General features: G+C 39.0%; 2 protein-coding genes across 2 annotated transcripts in view; both read left to right on the top strand.

Moving 5' to 3' along the window:
* LOC135205988 (uncharacterized) overlaps positions 1–5,820 on the top strand; it is a 21,240-nt gene extending 15,420 nt beyond the window's left edge. Inside the window, exon 4 of the mRNA XM_064237158.1 lies at positions 5,752–5,820. Coding sequence (XP_064093228.1) covers positions 5,752–5,820 — 69 coding nt within the window. The remainder of the gene's footprint in view (positions 1–5,751) is intronic.
* The window catches only part of LOC135206133 (transcriptional enhancer factor TEF-1-like), a 253,489-nt gene that overhangs the window by 166,404 nt on the left and 72,085 nt on the right, over positions 1–15,000 (top strand).

The following is a 15,000-nucleotide window of genomic DNA, read 5'->3' as shown; positions in this document are numbered from 1 at the left end:
TATATATATATATAGTCACACACACTGTACATGCCAAGAAGAACACTTATATAACCTTCCCTGCAATGCTCGAATGAAAGCAATAAGATTAAGTAACCATCGAGTGCTGACACGAACGCCACATTAAAAAAATAAAATTAAATAAGATAATGCTCTTCCGAAATCAAATCTCCCCCCCCCCCCCCCCGCGCGCGCGCGCGCGCGCGAATTCACCGTCCCATTCATGGAAGCTGCCAATCTTTGTCATTCAGTCCCTCCTACGCAGTCGTATAGCATCGGTATTGGTGTCTGGTCCCACCGTTACCATAGGTAATTCAACTGTTAATGAATTCCCCCCCCCCTCCTGGTTTCTTTATTTGCTCCCAGTGTTCTTAAGCTAAGCTACAGCACATTCTTCATAATTATTATTATTATTATTATTATTATTATTATTATTATTATTATTATTATTATTATTATTAGAATACTCATAGTAGCATGAGTCGTGAAATGGAGAACAGATTCCCTAAAGCTCTCTGTAGGGATTTATTTACAGATAAATACAAGTTCCCTTCCATATAAAAAAAAATAGTGCCTCAGTAGCGTGATCGGTATGGCCTTGCCCTACCACCTCGATGGCCGCGAGTTAGATTCTCGGGCATTCCATTGAGGTGTGAGATATGTGTATTTCTGGTGTATAGAAGTTCACTCTCAACATGGTTTGGAAGCCACGGAAAGCCGTTGGTCCCGTTGCTGAATAACCACTGGTTCCTTGCAACGTATAAACACTTACAAACAAACATACGTAATAATAATAATAATTTTCATTTTTATTTTTGTTTTTGTTTTTTATTTTTATTTCATCACTTTCCTTGCTAAGTGCGCTGTTTCCAGGAGCACCCTCTTGTTTTTATTATTGTTTTTATTATTATTATTATTTTTATTATTATTATATTAAGAAGTTGAACCTTATTCATATAGAACGGGGCCATTGTCTTGAAATTCAAGCTTCCAAAGAATATGGCGTTCATTGGAAAGAAGTAACAGTAAAGTCATTGGAAATACGGAGGTCGGTGTTTAGAAAAATTAGATAGAATACTAGATTAAAATATAAGTAAATTATATAGATAGACAAGGGTTGTGTTGTGTTATGGTAGGAAAGCATTGCATTTTTGCTCGAATTTCAGCCATCATTAATCAATCACTGTCCATATTTCACAATAAATTAGACGAGTTCTTATATATATCTTGCTGGACGAACCAAATTTCGATGCCATAGCTCTGTAATATCTTAATCCACAAAGGGAAGAATCCCGACGGGGTAATTAACCCTCCCCCCGGGGAAGGGGAAGGTGCGAAGGGGGGGGGGGGGGGGGGGGGGGGGGGGGGGGGGGGGGGGGGGGGGGCGTTGGCCCTATTTGACAAGTATTCTCTCTCAGTAGATAATCTATTTCTTGCGTAGCGTAGAACTGTATTTTTTAATAATAAGTTTGGAATGAAGTATGTGTTAACAAGTGTTGAGTTTAATTATATCTATCATTTCTCACGTAAGAAGCTCCTATGTTAGTCGACTGTGAATATCTGTCCTGGAAACCTAATTTTGTGTTAAAATTATTGATTCAAGAATTAAAATGTAATATTTTTCTAGCCCATTTCTTTATTGGTGTTTTCATTTGTATTTCGTAACGCGTATACACCGAAAGGAATTTTAATAAATGTGTGGATTTTTTTTGTTTTTTTTGTTTTTTTTTTTTTTTTTTTTTTTTTTTTTTTTTTTGCTCCACACGATAGACAAAGAAAAGTTCTTTTAAAAGTTTTTTAAATTCCAGTTGTTTTTAATTTCTTACGTTTTATAATTATTTGGTAACAGGTGCTTTGTTCGCTTATTCGCAATTACAACCTTTTTAACTCAGACAGAGTATTGGTAGTTGGTAATGAAAATAAAAAACATTTGTTTTAACTTTGGACTAAACGTGTACACGTATTTTATTATTTCACGTCATAAACAGAAATTGCTCTCGAGTTAATAGAAATCGGTTGACGAGGGGTTGTCCATTATTATCTAGCCGTCATTTATCGCTTTTTTGGTTCTTCTTTCGACCGACATATATTTCCCGGTGTCAAGGTTTTAATAGATTGGGTAAGAAGAGCATTAGTGGAATCGACAAAGGGGGAGGGGGGAACCTCCCGCTTCCCCCTTTTTTCCTCCCCCTTTCCCTTCATTTTGTCGTAAGATGAAAGATTATTACTCTTCTCTCCTCCTTCTCTCCTTCGTCTCTCTCTCATCTGCCTTCTCGGTCTCTCCTCTCGCTCCTCTCTCTCTCCTCTCTCTCCCCAAATTTTCCCTTCCTCTCTCCTTAGTTCTTCTCTCTCTCCCTCTTCCGTGGAAAGGAAATTTCACTAGACTGGGAAGACCATTATTTTAATTAAAGAACATCGCCCGCTTTTCACCACCGCCAGCGTCTACACCCCCCCCCTCCCCCACTGCCACCCCCTCTTGCCGCCCCATTTCCTTCGTCCTCACAAAATTTACCTTCCAGAGTTTACAAGCTTTTTTTATTTATTTCCCCCCCAACAGTTTCACCATGTAGAGATGGTTTCGTTTTTTTTAATTGTGAGTTATGTTTTTAATACCCTGTGTTTTTATGTTGTTCGAAGACGTTGACCTTGTTTTTAAGTGTTCGAAGACACTGACCTTCTGTTTTTTTTTTTTTTAAATATTGGAGGGCTTGCCTTATTGGGGGGGTTTTTTTTTTTTTTTTTTTTTTCAGCATTCGAAGTCACTGACCTTTCTGTTTTTACGTATTCGAAGACGCTGACTTTTTTTTTTAAGTGTTCGAAGACACTGACCTTGTGGTTTTAAGTTTGAAGACACCTGACCATTATGTTGTCAAGTGTTCGAAGACACTGACTGACCTTTTGCTTCCAAGTATTTCAAGGCACCGACCTTGTATTTTTAATTATTCGAAGACCATGACCTTGTGTTTTAAAGTGTTCGAAGACACACATACATGACCTTAGTCTGGGGACAAAATTATACAATATACTCAGTGATAACAGCGGCGTATCAAATCAATTGAAGAAAATATTGAAGGGATCTATGTGTGTGTGTGTATATACGAAATGGAAACTCTCCCATATGCTACGCCATGTTATACCTTGAATTCTAAGCTATTCGCCTTTCCGGTTCTACGTAAGGATAATGTCAATAAAAACCTAAATTAAGTACTATAAATTCATAAAGGCCCGATGGACTCTGAATATAGTAATTGCATTATGCATCACTTGGTAGAAACAGAGAAAAAAAGAATGAGGTGGAGCCTAAAAAAAATGGTAGAGGGGTGAGGTGAGGGAAGGGTGGGTTTTTTTTTTTTTTTTCCCCATTTTTTCACACGGGGGGGGGGGGGGTGGTCCATGGGGGTTTTGGGGGGGGGGCCTTAGGGAAAGAAAGATTAGGGGGAGGGGGGGGATGGGAGGAAAAGGAAAGTTTGGTGTGTGTGGTAGTGGGGGGAAGGGGAGGGAGGGAGGGAGGGTTAGGGTTATAGGAGGGGAGTCATATTAATAATCCCCTCCCGAGTCCATTACACCCCTTTTTTCCCCTCTCCATTCACGGGACAAGAAGGAATCCCAAGAATTTAACCGATGCTCAATTTTTGGTTTCCTCGAAGAGAAGAAGAGCGGTGGATGCGACGTGACGAGGGTGGAAGAGAGAGAGAGAGAGAGAGAGAGAGAGAGAGAGAGAGAGAGAGAGCGCAAGCGCGCGAAATAGATAGGAAGTATGAAAGGAAAAAATCTATAGCAGTCAATGGTTTTACCCAGCAAAAAGATAATAAATAAATAAATAAATAAAAAATAGGTAAATAAATAGATAAAATTAAAAGCTTTTAGACATCATCAGTGTTTCTGTAATGTAGTTTTGGTGTATTTTGAATTTTTTTTTTTTTTTTTTTTTTTTTTTTAATTGACAAGAACATCTCGCTTTTTTTATTATTTTTTGCTAAGACTAATGCCATTGCTTTGTTTTGATGCCCGTGACCAGTTGCTCTCTCTCTCTCTCTCTTCTCTCTCTCTCTCTCATCTCTCTCTCTACATTACAGTTTTGTCTTATACTAATATGAGAACCCCCCCCCCCCACCCCCCCCCCCCCCCCCTTTTTACCCCCCCCCCCCCCTCACGTCATTGTTAATTGCTTGGGTCTTCGATCAAGTTAATGGTGAGTCGGAGGATAATTTCCCGGTGTAATTCGGCCTTTAGGGTCGGTGGGAGAGACGACGGGGGTCATAGCCCCCCCCCCCTCCCCCTCCCATCTTCCCCTCGGGTAGGGGAAGGGGTTTGTCAGGCAGAGAGAGAGAGAGAGAGATGCTTAAGAACTAAGAATGATAGATTGTGTCGTTGGAGAAAGAGTTTATGAGCCCCCTATGTCAGTTGGAAAAGGGGGAGGGGGGTGGGGCCGGTGGGGTAGATTGGATTGCGGGGGTTGCCCCTAGACCGGGTTGAAGAGGCGAAGGGCATCGGTTATGATAAAGAACGGGTGCCGGTCGAGAGAGAGAGAGACAGAGAAGGTTTTGGATGTCAAGGGATGAGACCCGACGGATGTATGTGAGTGCGAATGGCCTGGCAGTGATAGTTTCTTTAGCTTGTATAGTCCTGGGAGGGGCATTTTCTGCAATTCTTTATGGTTTCTGTAAATCACGTAACAGGATGAGGAGCTTAGTATGTTGTATGTAGGAGATGATCTGCGATTTCTGGCACGGCTCTGAAGGTTTTCGTTACTGATTCTGTCCTACAGCCATATGCACAAGTAGTAAATAATCCCTTGCATCGACTGTTAATAAATCATGTGAGATCATTCTTATTCCGGGTTTCATTTGAGTTAAAATCAAACCATTGGTGTCAGTCATAACGAAGCACATTACAAAAGGTTGAAAATTCCAGATATTAGATACAGGATTTAAAGTGTATGATCTTTCCTTAGAATCCTGCACGTAACTTGTCATGAATATGAATAGTGTTTTTTCATGATTTTATTTTTTAGAAATTTAAATTGCTCTTAATTTTTTTTTAGTAAATTTGTATTGCTTGCGATTGCTATAACCCAAATAGGAGTGAATAGTGGAATTTTATTTTTTTACTGTGTTGTGTTGAGCAGGAGAGATTTGGATGACAACTGCAGGAGAGAGAGAGAGAGAGAGAGAGTAATAAGCTCTGTATGGGATGCTATCCTTCCTTCCTTCCATACCCCACCCCTCCCCATCCCCCTGGCATTATCATCTCCTCCCCTTTTCTTCTTTATCATCCATCCCCATTATTGTTCTCTCTCTCTCTCTCTCTCTCTCTCTCTCTCTCTCTCTCTCTCTCTCTCTCTCTCTCTCTCGTACGACCGTATTTTTATAATACGACCTCTCCTCACTCTCCTCCTCCGCACCTGGTCTTAATTATGGGGCTGTGTGTGCGCGCGCGCGTGTCTCTTTTTCAGCGTTCGGTTTTGATGATGCTCTCTGGTGAGGCTGCGAGGATTTCTTTCTCGCTTGTGGGTCATGCGTTGAGGGGGGGAAAGGGGAGAGAGGGGGGGGGTGTGGGGAGTGGGGGGGGGGAAGGGCGGGAGCACCTTGAATGGTACAAGGAAACTCCTCCACTCTTCTTATGGTAGGTTTGTTTGGAAAGAAGAAGAAGAAGAAGGACTCGCGGCTCTGTGAGAGGTTTCCTAGAAACGAGGATTAAGGATTTTTCGGAAAGACAGTGTGATGCAATTCCCTTTTTTTTTTTTTTCAGTGGTTTTTCTCATTAAGTTTTCGTATTGCGGTTGAGACATGGGAAAATCCTTATTACTATCAGTATTAAATGAAGGAGAAAACACGCAAACCATCATAGTGATGAATGCGCAGGGTTTAGTTACGAGTAACTCAAAAGAAAAATAGAGTACTTAGAAGAACTAACCCAAAATGAAAAGAAAATAGATATAATGAATATAAGTTGAAACCTGGTATTCCCAAGAGACTGGGAATGATGATCAAATAAAAGGGTTCCAAACTTATAGATCAGATAGAAAAAATAGGAATCAAGGGGGAACCGCAATATATGGGAAAGACAAAAACAAGGAAAAATATATGAGAAATATAGTAACTCAGAATGTGAACTAATAGCGTTAGAATTTGAATCTGAAAAAATTGATGAACATAGTAATATATAGACCTCCTAATACTAAGAGTTTGACTAATAATTGAAAAATTGGATGATATATGTAGAAATCACAAGGACTGGACTATTCTCCTATCTGGTGACTCAACTTTCCTTTCGTAGAATGGAAAGAACGAATAGGAGATTGTGGTTGTACTTATACATATAAAAAAAGAGAGTAATAGTAGTGCAGAGATAAGAGGCAACTTGAAAAGCTATTAGATATGCTACTAGAATACAACATTCAACAAATAAATCACCTGCCAACAAGAAAGGAAAATACTTTAGACCTAGTATTTGTGAACGAGATGAATTATGTTAAAGAAATAATAGTTTATAATGCGAGTATTTCAGACCATAATGTCATAGAATTAACAGTTCATTCCAAAGCAAGTGAAAATAGAGATAAGCAAGAAATGAAAAAGTGGGAAGGATATGGAAAATACAACTTCTACAGTAAAAATATAAAATGTCAGAAATTAATGAAGAATTAAACAAAGATTGGGATAACATTTTCGTAAGTGATGACATAAGGGTAAATACGGAGATATTATATAAAATATTGGAGATAATAGTGGAAAAATATATACCGAAGAAGAAAAGTAAACATCATTCATGCATACCAAGAGACAGAGAATCTTGTTCCAGAAAATCAGAAAGTGGAAAAAAGGTCTTGCAAAAGAAAAAAATGCATGGAAAGTTATAGAACTAAAAAGTAAGATAGAAAATGCAGAAAAAAAGATTATACAATCAAAGAAAATGAAAAACGGGACTTGGAAGAAAAAACCCTATTAAATATTAAGCAAAACAAAACCCAAACTATTATACTCATATGCGAAGAAGATGAATAAAAGAAGAATAGAAATAGGCCCTCTGAGAATTGAAGGGAGATTAACGAATGAAAAAAAGGAAATTTGCAACATACTGGCAGAACGATAGAAGAGAGAATTCACCCCTAGAATAGATAATGAAGATAATGATATAGAAGTAAGGGATGAAAATAGTGAATATTTAGCTGACATAGATATTAATGAAGCTGATATTGTGCAGGCTATTAATGAAATTAAAAATGGAGCTGCTGCAGGGCCTGATGGAATTCCTGCTATTTTGTTAAAGAAAGTAGTTCATTCTATCGCAAAGCCACTTGCAATATTATTAAGACAAAGTGTAGATACAGGCAAGATATATGATGAGCACAAATTAGCGTATATTACCCCTACTTTTCAAAAGTGGATCAAGACTAGAGGCAAGTAATTATAGGCCTGTGTCTAACATCACATATAATGAAAGTGTATGAAAGGGTAATGAAGAAAAATATTATGAAACATTAATAAAAAATAATTTTGTTTAATAAAGGACAACATGGTTTCGTACCCGAAAAAGTACACAAACCCAACTGTTAGTCCACCGTGAAAACATATTCAAAAATATGAAAAGCGGAAATGAAACAGATGTGGTTTATTTAGACTTTGCAAAAGCTTTTGATAAAGTAGACCATAATATATTAGCGAAGAAAATTAGAAAACACAATATCGTGGATCAAGTAGGAAGATGGTTAAAAGAATTTTTACACAACAGAAAACAGATAGTTATTGCAAACGACGAGAAATCGGATGAAGCCAAGGTAATATCCGGTGTGCCGCAAGGTACGGGTGTTAGCTGCAATACTGTTTGTTATTATGATTGAAGACATAGACAATAATGTTAAGGATTCGGTAGTGAGTAGTTTCGCAGATGACACAAGAATAAGTAGAGAAATTACTTGTGATGAAGATAGGAACGCTCTACAAAGAGACCTTAACAAAGTATATGATTGGGAAGAGGTAAATAGGATGGTATTTAACTCTGATAAATTTGAATCAATAAATTATGGAGACAGAGAAAGAAGCTATATGCATATAAGGGACCTAATAATGAGACCATCACAATAAGGAAGCAGTTAAAGACCTTGGTGTGATGATGAATAGGAACATGTTATGCAATGATCAAATAGCAACTCTGTTGGCAAAATGTAAAGCAAAAATGGGAATGTTGTTACGGCACTTCAACAAGAAAAGCTGAACAACCATGATTATGCTTTATAAAACATATGTTCGTAGTCCACTTGAATATTGCAATATGATATGGTACCCACACTATCAAAAGGATATTGCACAAATAGAGAGTGTACAAAGGTCCTTTACAGCTAGAATAGAAGAAGTTAAGGACCTAGACTACTGGGAAAGACTACAATTCTTAAAATTATATAGTCTGGAAAGGAGAAGAGAACGCTACATGATAATTCAGGCATGGAAACAGATAGAAGGAATAGCAGAAAATATCATGGAACTAAAAATATCAGAAGAGCAAGCAGTAGTAGATTATAGTGCCCAAATATACCAGGAAAAATAAGGAAAGCACACAGGACATTAATCCACTACGCACCAGCATCGATAATGCAGCGTCTATTCAATGCGTTGCCCAGCTCATCTGAGGAATATATCAGGAGTGAGCGTAGATGTGTTTAAGAATAAGCTCGACAAATATCTAAACTGCATCCCAGACCATCCAAGATTGAAGATGCAAAATATACCGGAAGATGTTACTAGCAACTCTCTGGTAGACATTAGAGGTGCCTCACACTGAGGGACCTGGGGCACCCCGAACAAGATGTTAAGGTCTGTAAGGTAAGGTAAGGTCTCTCTCTCTCTCTCTCTCAGACTGCTGGATTTGTTTACAATTTTCCGTTTTAGTTTACTTTTTAATCTTGACAAATTTTTCATCTTGGTATAATGTATGTAAAGTTTCTAAATTTGGCATGGGTAGAATCTCTCTCTCTCTCTCTCTCTCTCTCTCTCTCTCTCTCTCTCTCTCTCTCTCAAGACTGATGGATTTGCTTAAAACTTTCCCTTAGATTTTTTTTTTCTCATCTAATAACTTCCTTTTTCCTCCTGGTATAATCAAATGGAATTTTTCAAAATGAATCTCTCTCTCTCTCTCTCTCTCTCTCTCTCTCTCTCTCTCTCTCTCTCTCTCTCTCTCTCATATGATTCTATCGTAACTGGAAGACCAATGTCTTTTCAACACCTTTTAAAACTCTCTCTCTCTCTCTCTCTCTCTCTCTCTCTCTCTCTCTCTCTCTCTCTCTCTCTCTCTCTAGACCGATGTCTTTTTATTCATTCATTTATTTTTCTCACTTAAAAGCCCTAACCTTCGTTACTCTGGAGAGGGCGTGCCAGAGTAAGCCATTCCCCACGACATCTCCCCGACAAAAGGTGCTCCTCCCGAGTTCCTGAGGACGAGAGTCAAGTTAGGGATTCCCGAGGAGGCTCACTTGACTCAAGGAGGAGGTGTGACTGTGACTGCAAGTAGGCAAGCAAGCAAGCAAGCAAGCTCGATGCTCCTTCGTGGCTTTTTGCTCTCCGGGAGAATTGCCACTGCTCGCTTCAGGCACGACCCCCACCACTTCACTTGACGGAGAAGTCCTTTGACAACCTGTTGAGAGAGAGAGAGAGAGAGAGAGAGAGAGAGAGAGAGAGAGGAGAATCATATTTTGCTTTCTTTGCTTATGCCATGATACAAAGTTAAGGGATACTTTTGGTTTTTGTGTGTAATTGGGATACAACTCGCTTAATGTATGTCCACATATTACCTTAGCGATTAAAAGCATTATTCTGAAGGCACTTAATAGAGAGAGAGAGAGAGAGAGAGAGAGAGAGAGAGAGAGAGAGAGAGCGTGTGTCAATCCGTCTCTCTCGCCTTGGGAGCGTTCTTTATGTTCGTTCGTCGTGACCTCTTAATCCAGCAATATCAAGCGCGTTCGCCTCCTCCTCCTCCTCCTCCTCCTCCTCCTCCTCCTCCTCCTCCTCCTCCTCTTTGTCAAACCCCGCCTAAGCCACGTGGCCTTGCTTGTCTTTGCCGTTGTTTGTTCTTTCCTGTTGTTTGTCTTGATTGTTTGTTGATGGTGTTGAGTCGCTGCTGCTGCTGCTGCTGCTCTCTCACTCACTCACTCAACCACCCTCCCTCTCTCCCTCCCTCTACCCCCTCCATCCCCTTCTCAAACTACAAAGGCTCGATGACAACTGGCCTCCCTTCATTCAGTGGCATTGACCACGTTCATATGATCTGTTTGGCTCGTCGGATGCATTCGTCGTTTTTTGTTTCGCGAGTAGCTTCTTTTCTTTAAATCCAGATGTTTCGCTGGATTTTTATCCTCTGCCGTCAACGGAGGTCTCCTGCAAAATCGTTTGGTTATGTGTCGGTTCGTCAGAAATACGCTGATTTTGTGTCAAGAGCAACAATATTTTTGCGCTTGAACACAGTTGATGTCATGATTAAACTCCGCTTGGTATCTTAATTATAGTTAGTTTGTGTCATCGAAAAATCGTTTTGTTCAAATTATGGTTCTCGTAGAAATATATTGTTGGTGTCAGAGTAATAGTATTCTTTTGCAAAAACAGAACTTGGTGTCAGAATGACAATTACGTTTCTGCCATCGCAAAATAGTTTGTTTAAAATTTTAAAGTCTTTAGAAATACGCTAAGTTTGTGTCAGAGTAAAGTCTTTTGCTTAGAATTACCTTCATGTCGGAATGATAATGACGCTTTTGTCAGAGTAATATCTGTAGCTAAAACTCACCTGGTCTCAGAATGATAATTACGCTTGTGTCATAGTAATATCTTCAGCTGAAACTCACGTGGTGTCAGATTCATAATTACATTTGTGTCAGAGTAATATCTTTAGCTGAAACTCACCCGGTGTCAGAATCATAATTACGTTTGTGTCGCCGCCAAATCTTTTGTTTTGAAGCCAGGTGATTACGTTAACTATATTGCTCTGGTGTGGGTCCAAAATCGTTCGTCTAGATCCCAGATGGCTCCAGATTATGTGGCCGTGCATACGAAATATGGCAGGATTCGTGTTGCCAAAGAACTCAATTTAATTCCTAGCTGTTTTGCAAATCGTATCAACATGTCAGAACTGGCGAGTTTGTGTGCAACCTCCATTTCTGCAAAAAAAAAAAAAAAAGAATAAAATTAAAATAAATAAATGGAAAAAACAAATAAAATACAATAATATATAATAAAATAAATTAAAAATACATCGTTGGTGTTGTAAAAAAAACCAAATGTATTTGAATTTGACGAGGCGACTGTCATAATTGTATTTTAAGTCAGCTGATTAGATCAATTCATCTCTAGTTGCTAATCTATTTTTTTCCTCTCTCTGGTTGATATTAAGTTTTTTATGATTACCAAAACGAAAGATAATCAGGTGAATCGCGTTTTTTCAGTCAGTTTTGGGCGGGGGGAGCCGCTCCCCTCCCCCTCCCCAATGACCCAACGAGACAGACAGACCCCTCCCATTCCGTAAATAGATTTCCTGTTCCAATTGAATGATCGTCTGTGTGTCATGCATAACTCTGAGGGTTTATAGTATAAGGCGGATTTTCCCGACACATCTTGTTTTCAACGTCAATGGTGTTTCTGTTAAGTGTATTTGTCTTTCGTAAGTGATTTGTGTACTGGAGAAGGTGCTTGAGGGTTGGGGGTCTTTATATATATATATACTATTATATATATATCATATATCTTAATATTATAATATTATATATATAATTATAAAAGGCCCATGAAAACATCGGTGGACTTACTTCCGCCACTATCAAGCAGTAATTTCACCGAAAAATATTCCTTAACTTTAAACCAGAGTGTTTTAATGGGCCTTTTATTCTTGAGACTATCCTGTTCTAACAGAAGAATTTATTTACACACACACACACACACACACACACACACACATATATATATATATATATATATATATATATATATATTTATATATATATATTACAACATACATGATTTCCGCACCTACCCACCCTCAATTTTGCGGTGGTTCGTTGAATGCCTCTCCATGTGTAACCCCCCCTCCCCCATCCTCTATTCCCCCCTCCCCTCCCTCCTACTAAAACCCCCTCCTCCCCCCATTCCCTCAAAGAAAAAATGGAATCTGTTGTGACGGTATTAAGCTTTTATTAGTTGCCTTTCATTCGCCCCGTGCTGTCATCCACACAATGGGGATTTTCATTACTAGCATCCGACACGTGCAGAGAGAAGAGGGGGGTAGGGGGACGTCGTGGGGAAGGGGGAGGGGTGCCGTCGGGAGGGGGGACCGAGGCGATTTTAATAACGGCGTTGACTGGGAGCGAATAGAGAGGGAGAGAGAGAGAGAGAGAGTAGGGGATGGGGAAAGAGGACAGGAAGTAGAGAATGAAATAGTGCAATAGGTAGACGATGGAGAGAGAGAGAGAGAGAGAGAGAGAGAGAGACAAAAGGGAGTAGAACCAGGATAAAGGCAATAGCAAGAGACAAAGGTAACCCCGGGACAGGGAAGAGTTAGAAAGAAGAGAAGAAGAGAAGAGAAGAGAAGAGCGAGCCAGAAAGGGCGGCGGGCACATATGCATAGGAGGGGAAAGCAGACTTTATACAAATGTACGGGAGAGCAAAAGAGGACAGGAGGAAGAGAGGAGAGAGAGAAATGACGCGTGATTGTGGTCGCGGGAGGAATGCAGATTGCGTTATAAATACGCCAGGTGAAGTTGGTCTCGCTCGTCATTCACAATGGATTCGAAGACAATAAAATGGATTATTTTAGGAGGACGGCGCGCCGATGATAATGGACATGAACTGGCATGTGATGCCTCCTCGCTGTGTTGACCCCGACTGCTAAAAGAGGACTTGTGGGAGAGATTGGTGTCTTCTTGGCGTTGGAATATCATAACAAGAATGTTTACTTTCATTAATTAAATACTGTATAGTTGAATGATTGGTTCTCTTTGCATTTGAATATCATAGAAGAATGTTTACATTAATTAATTAAATACTGTATAGTTGAAAGTTTGGTCCTCTTTCCATTAGAATATCATACAAGAATTTTTACATTAATTAATTAGATATGATTGTGTAGTTTAAAGTTATGTTTATTTTCATTAAATACTGTATAGTTGAAAAATTGGTCCTCTGTGCATTAGAATAGCATTCAAGAATGTTTACTTTAATTACTTTAATTAAGTAAATACTGTATAGTTAAAAGATGGTCCTCTTTCCATTAGAATATCATACAAGAATGTTTACATTAATTAATTAAATCTTGTATAGTTGAAAGATTGGCCCTTTTGCGGTAGTATATCGTACAACAATGTTTACTTTCATTAATTAAATATTGTATAGTTGAAAGACTGGCCCTCTTTGCATTAGAATATCATACGAGAATGCTTACTTTCATTAATTAAATATAGTGTAGTTGAAGGATAGGTGTTGTTTGCGGTAGAACAGTATCATACAAGAATTATTTTTACATTGATTAATTGGATATTATTGTAAGGTAGAATGATAGGTCTTCTTTGCATTAGAAGAGCATCATACAACATTGTTTACATTAATTATTAAATATTGCATAGATGAAGGACGGATCTAGTTGGCATTAGAAGTCTATTATACAAGAATGCTTATATATTAAATACTTATTATTATCGCATCTTTGAAGAACGGGACTTGTTTTGCATTAAAAGAGTATCATCAATACAAGAATGTTGATATTGACTTAATAGGATTATTGTGTCGCTAATTAATAAGAAACATCCTGAGATATTCAAACGTATGTATACATATATTGACGCACATTCAATCAGATTATTCAGAACCCGATCACCCGTGTAATTCCCCCCCCCCCCCCCCCCCCCTTCCTCCTCCTCCCTCTTGAATAAACGATTCGCGGAGAGAGAGGAGAGAGAGAGAGAGAGAGAGAGAGAGAGAGAGCATTAATAGATCAGCGCGAGATATAAAAGACCAGATATCATCTGAGTCACATGATTGACATTGATCGAGAGAGAGAGAGAGAGAAAACTTCTCCCGAGAGAAAACTTTCCGACAAAGATGAGGTGTTGCGCCAAGATCGGGATTTTAATTATCTTTTAAAGAGGGGGAGAATGAATGAATGAAGAAGCAGAGGAAGAAGAAGATGATGATGAAGAAGGAAGGAAGGAAGGGTTTACCTTCTACCGACAGAGAAAGAACAACGAAGCGTTCTTTTTTTTTCTTTTTTTTTTTCTTGTTTTTTTTTCAATTTTTTTTAACTTGTTCTTGGGATGAGCGAATGCAAGCAGGGATTTTGTACTCGCTTTTGTACTGTTTAAAAATACTGAGAGAGAGAGAGAGAGAGAGAGAGAGAGAGAGAGAGAGAGAGAGAGAGAGTAATTTAATTAATTAACGATAGAAAGATAGAAAGAAAATAGCTGCAATAGAATTGGAGATGGAAAGTGATAATTGCATGAGAGAGAGAGAGAGAGAGAGAGAGAGAGAGAGAGAGAGAGAGAGAGAGAATAGCTGTAATAGAGGTATAGAGGGAAAGGTGATAATTGGATAAGACAGATTGACAGATTAGAGAAAACGAGGGAAACTAATTACCAAGAGAGAGACAGAGAGAATAGCTGTAATAGAGGTATAGAGGGAAAGTGATAATTGTATCAGACATACTGACAGAATAGAGAGAGAGAGAGAGAGAGAGACTGACTAAGCAACGATAGAGAGAGAGAGAAGTCGAACAGCCGTAATAATAGAGGCACTGAGGGGAAAGTGATAATTGTGACAGAGAGACAGAGACAGAATTACCATCAGAGAAGGCGACAGTATGAATAGTGTGATTAAATCACCACATCTCTGTGTGTGTGTCTGTCTGACTGTCTGGTTGTCACTGGAAGGAAGGAAAGCAGAGAAGAAACAAGAGAAAGGTGGATTTTGGGGCGAAGAGGGGAAGTGACCAACGAAGCGAGGTAGATAAAGAAGACGAAACGAGAGAGAGAGA

Source organism: Macrobrachium nipponense, chromosome 29 (genome assembly GCF_015104395.2).
Source record: "Macrobrachium nipponense isolate FS-2020 chromosome 29, ASM1510439v2, whole genome shotgun sequence".
Classification (NCBI taxonomy): domain Eukaryota; kingdom Metazoa; phylum Arthropoda; class Malacostraca; order Decapoda; family Palaemonidae; genus Macrobrachium; species Macrobrachium nipponense.
This window is presented reverse-complemented; position numbering and strand designations above follow the sequence as displayed.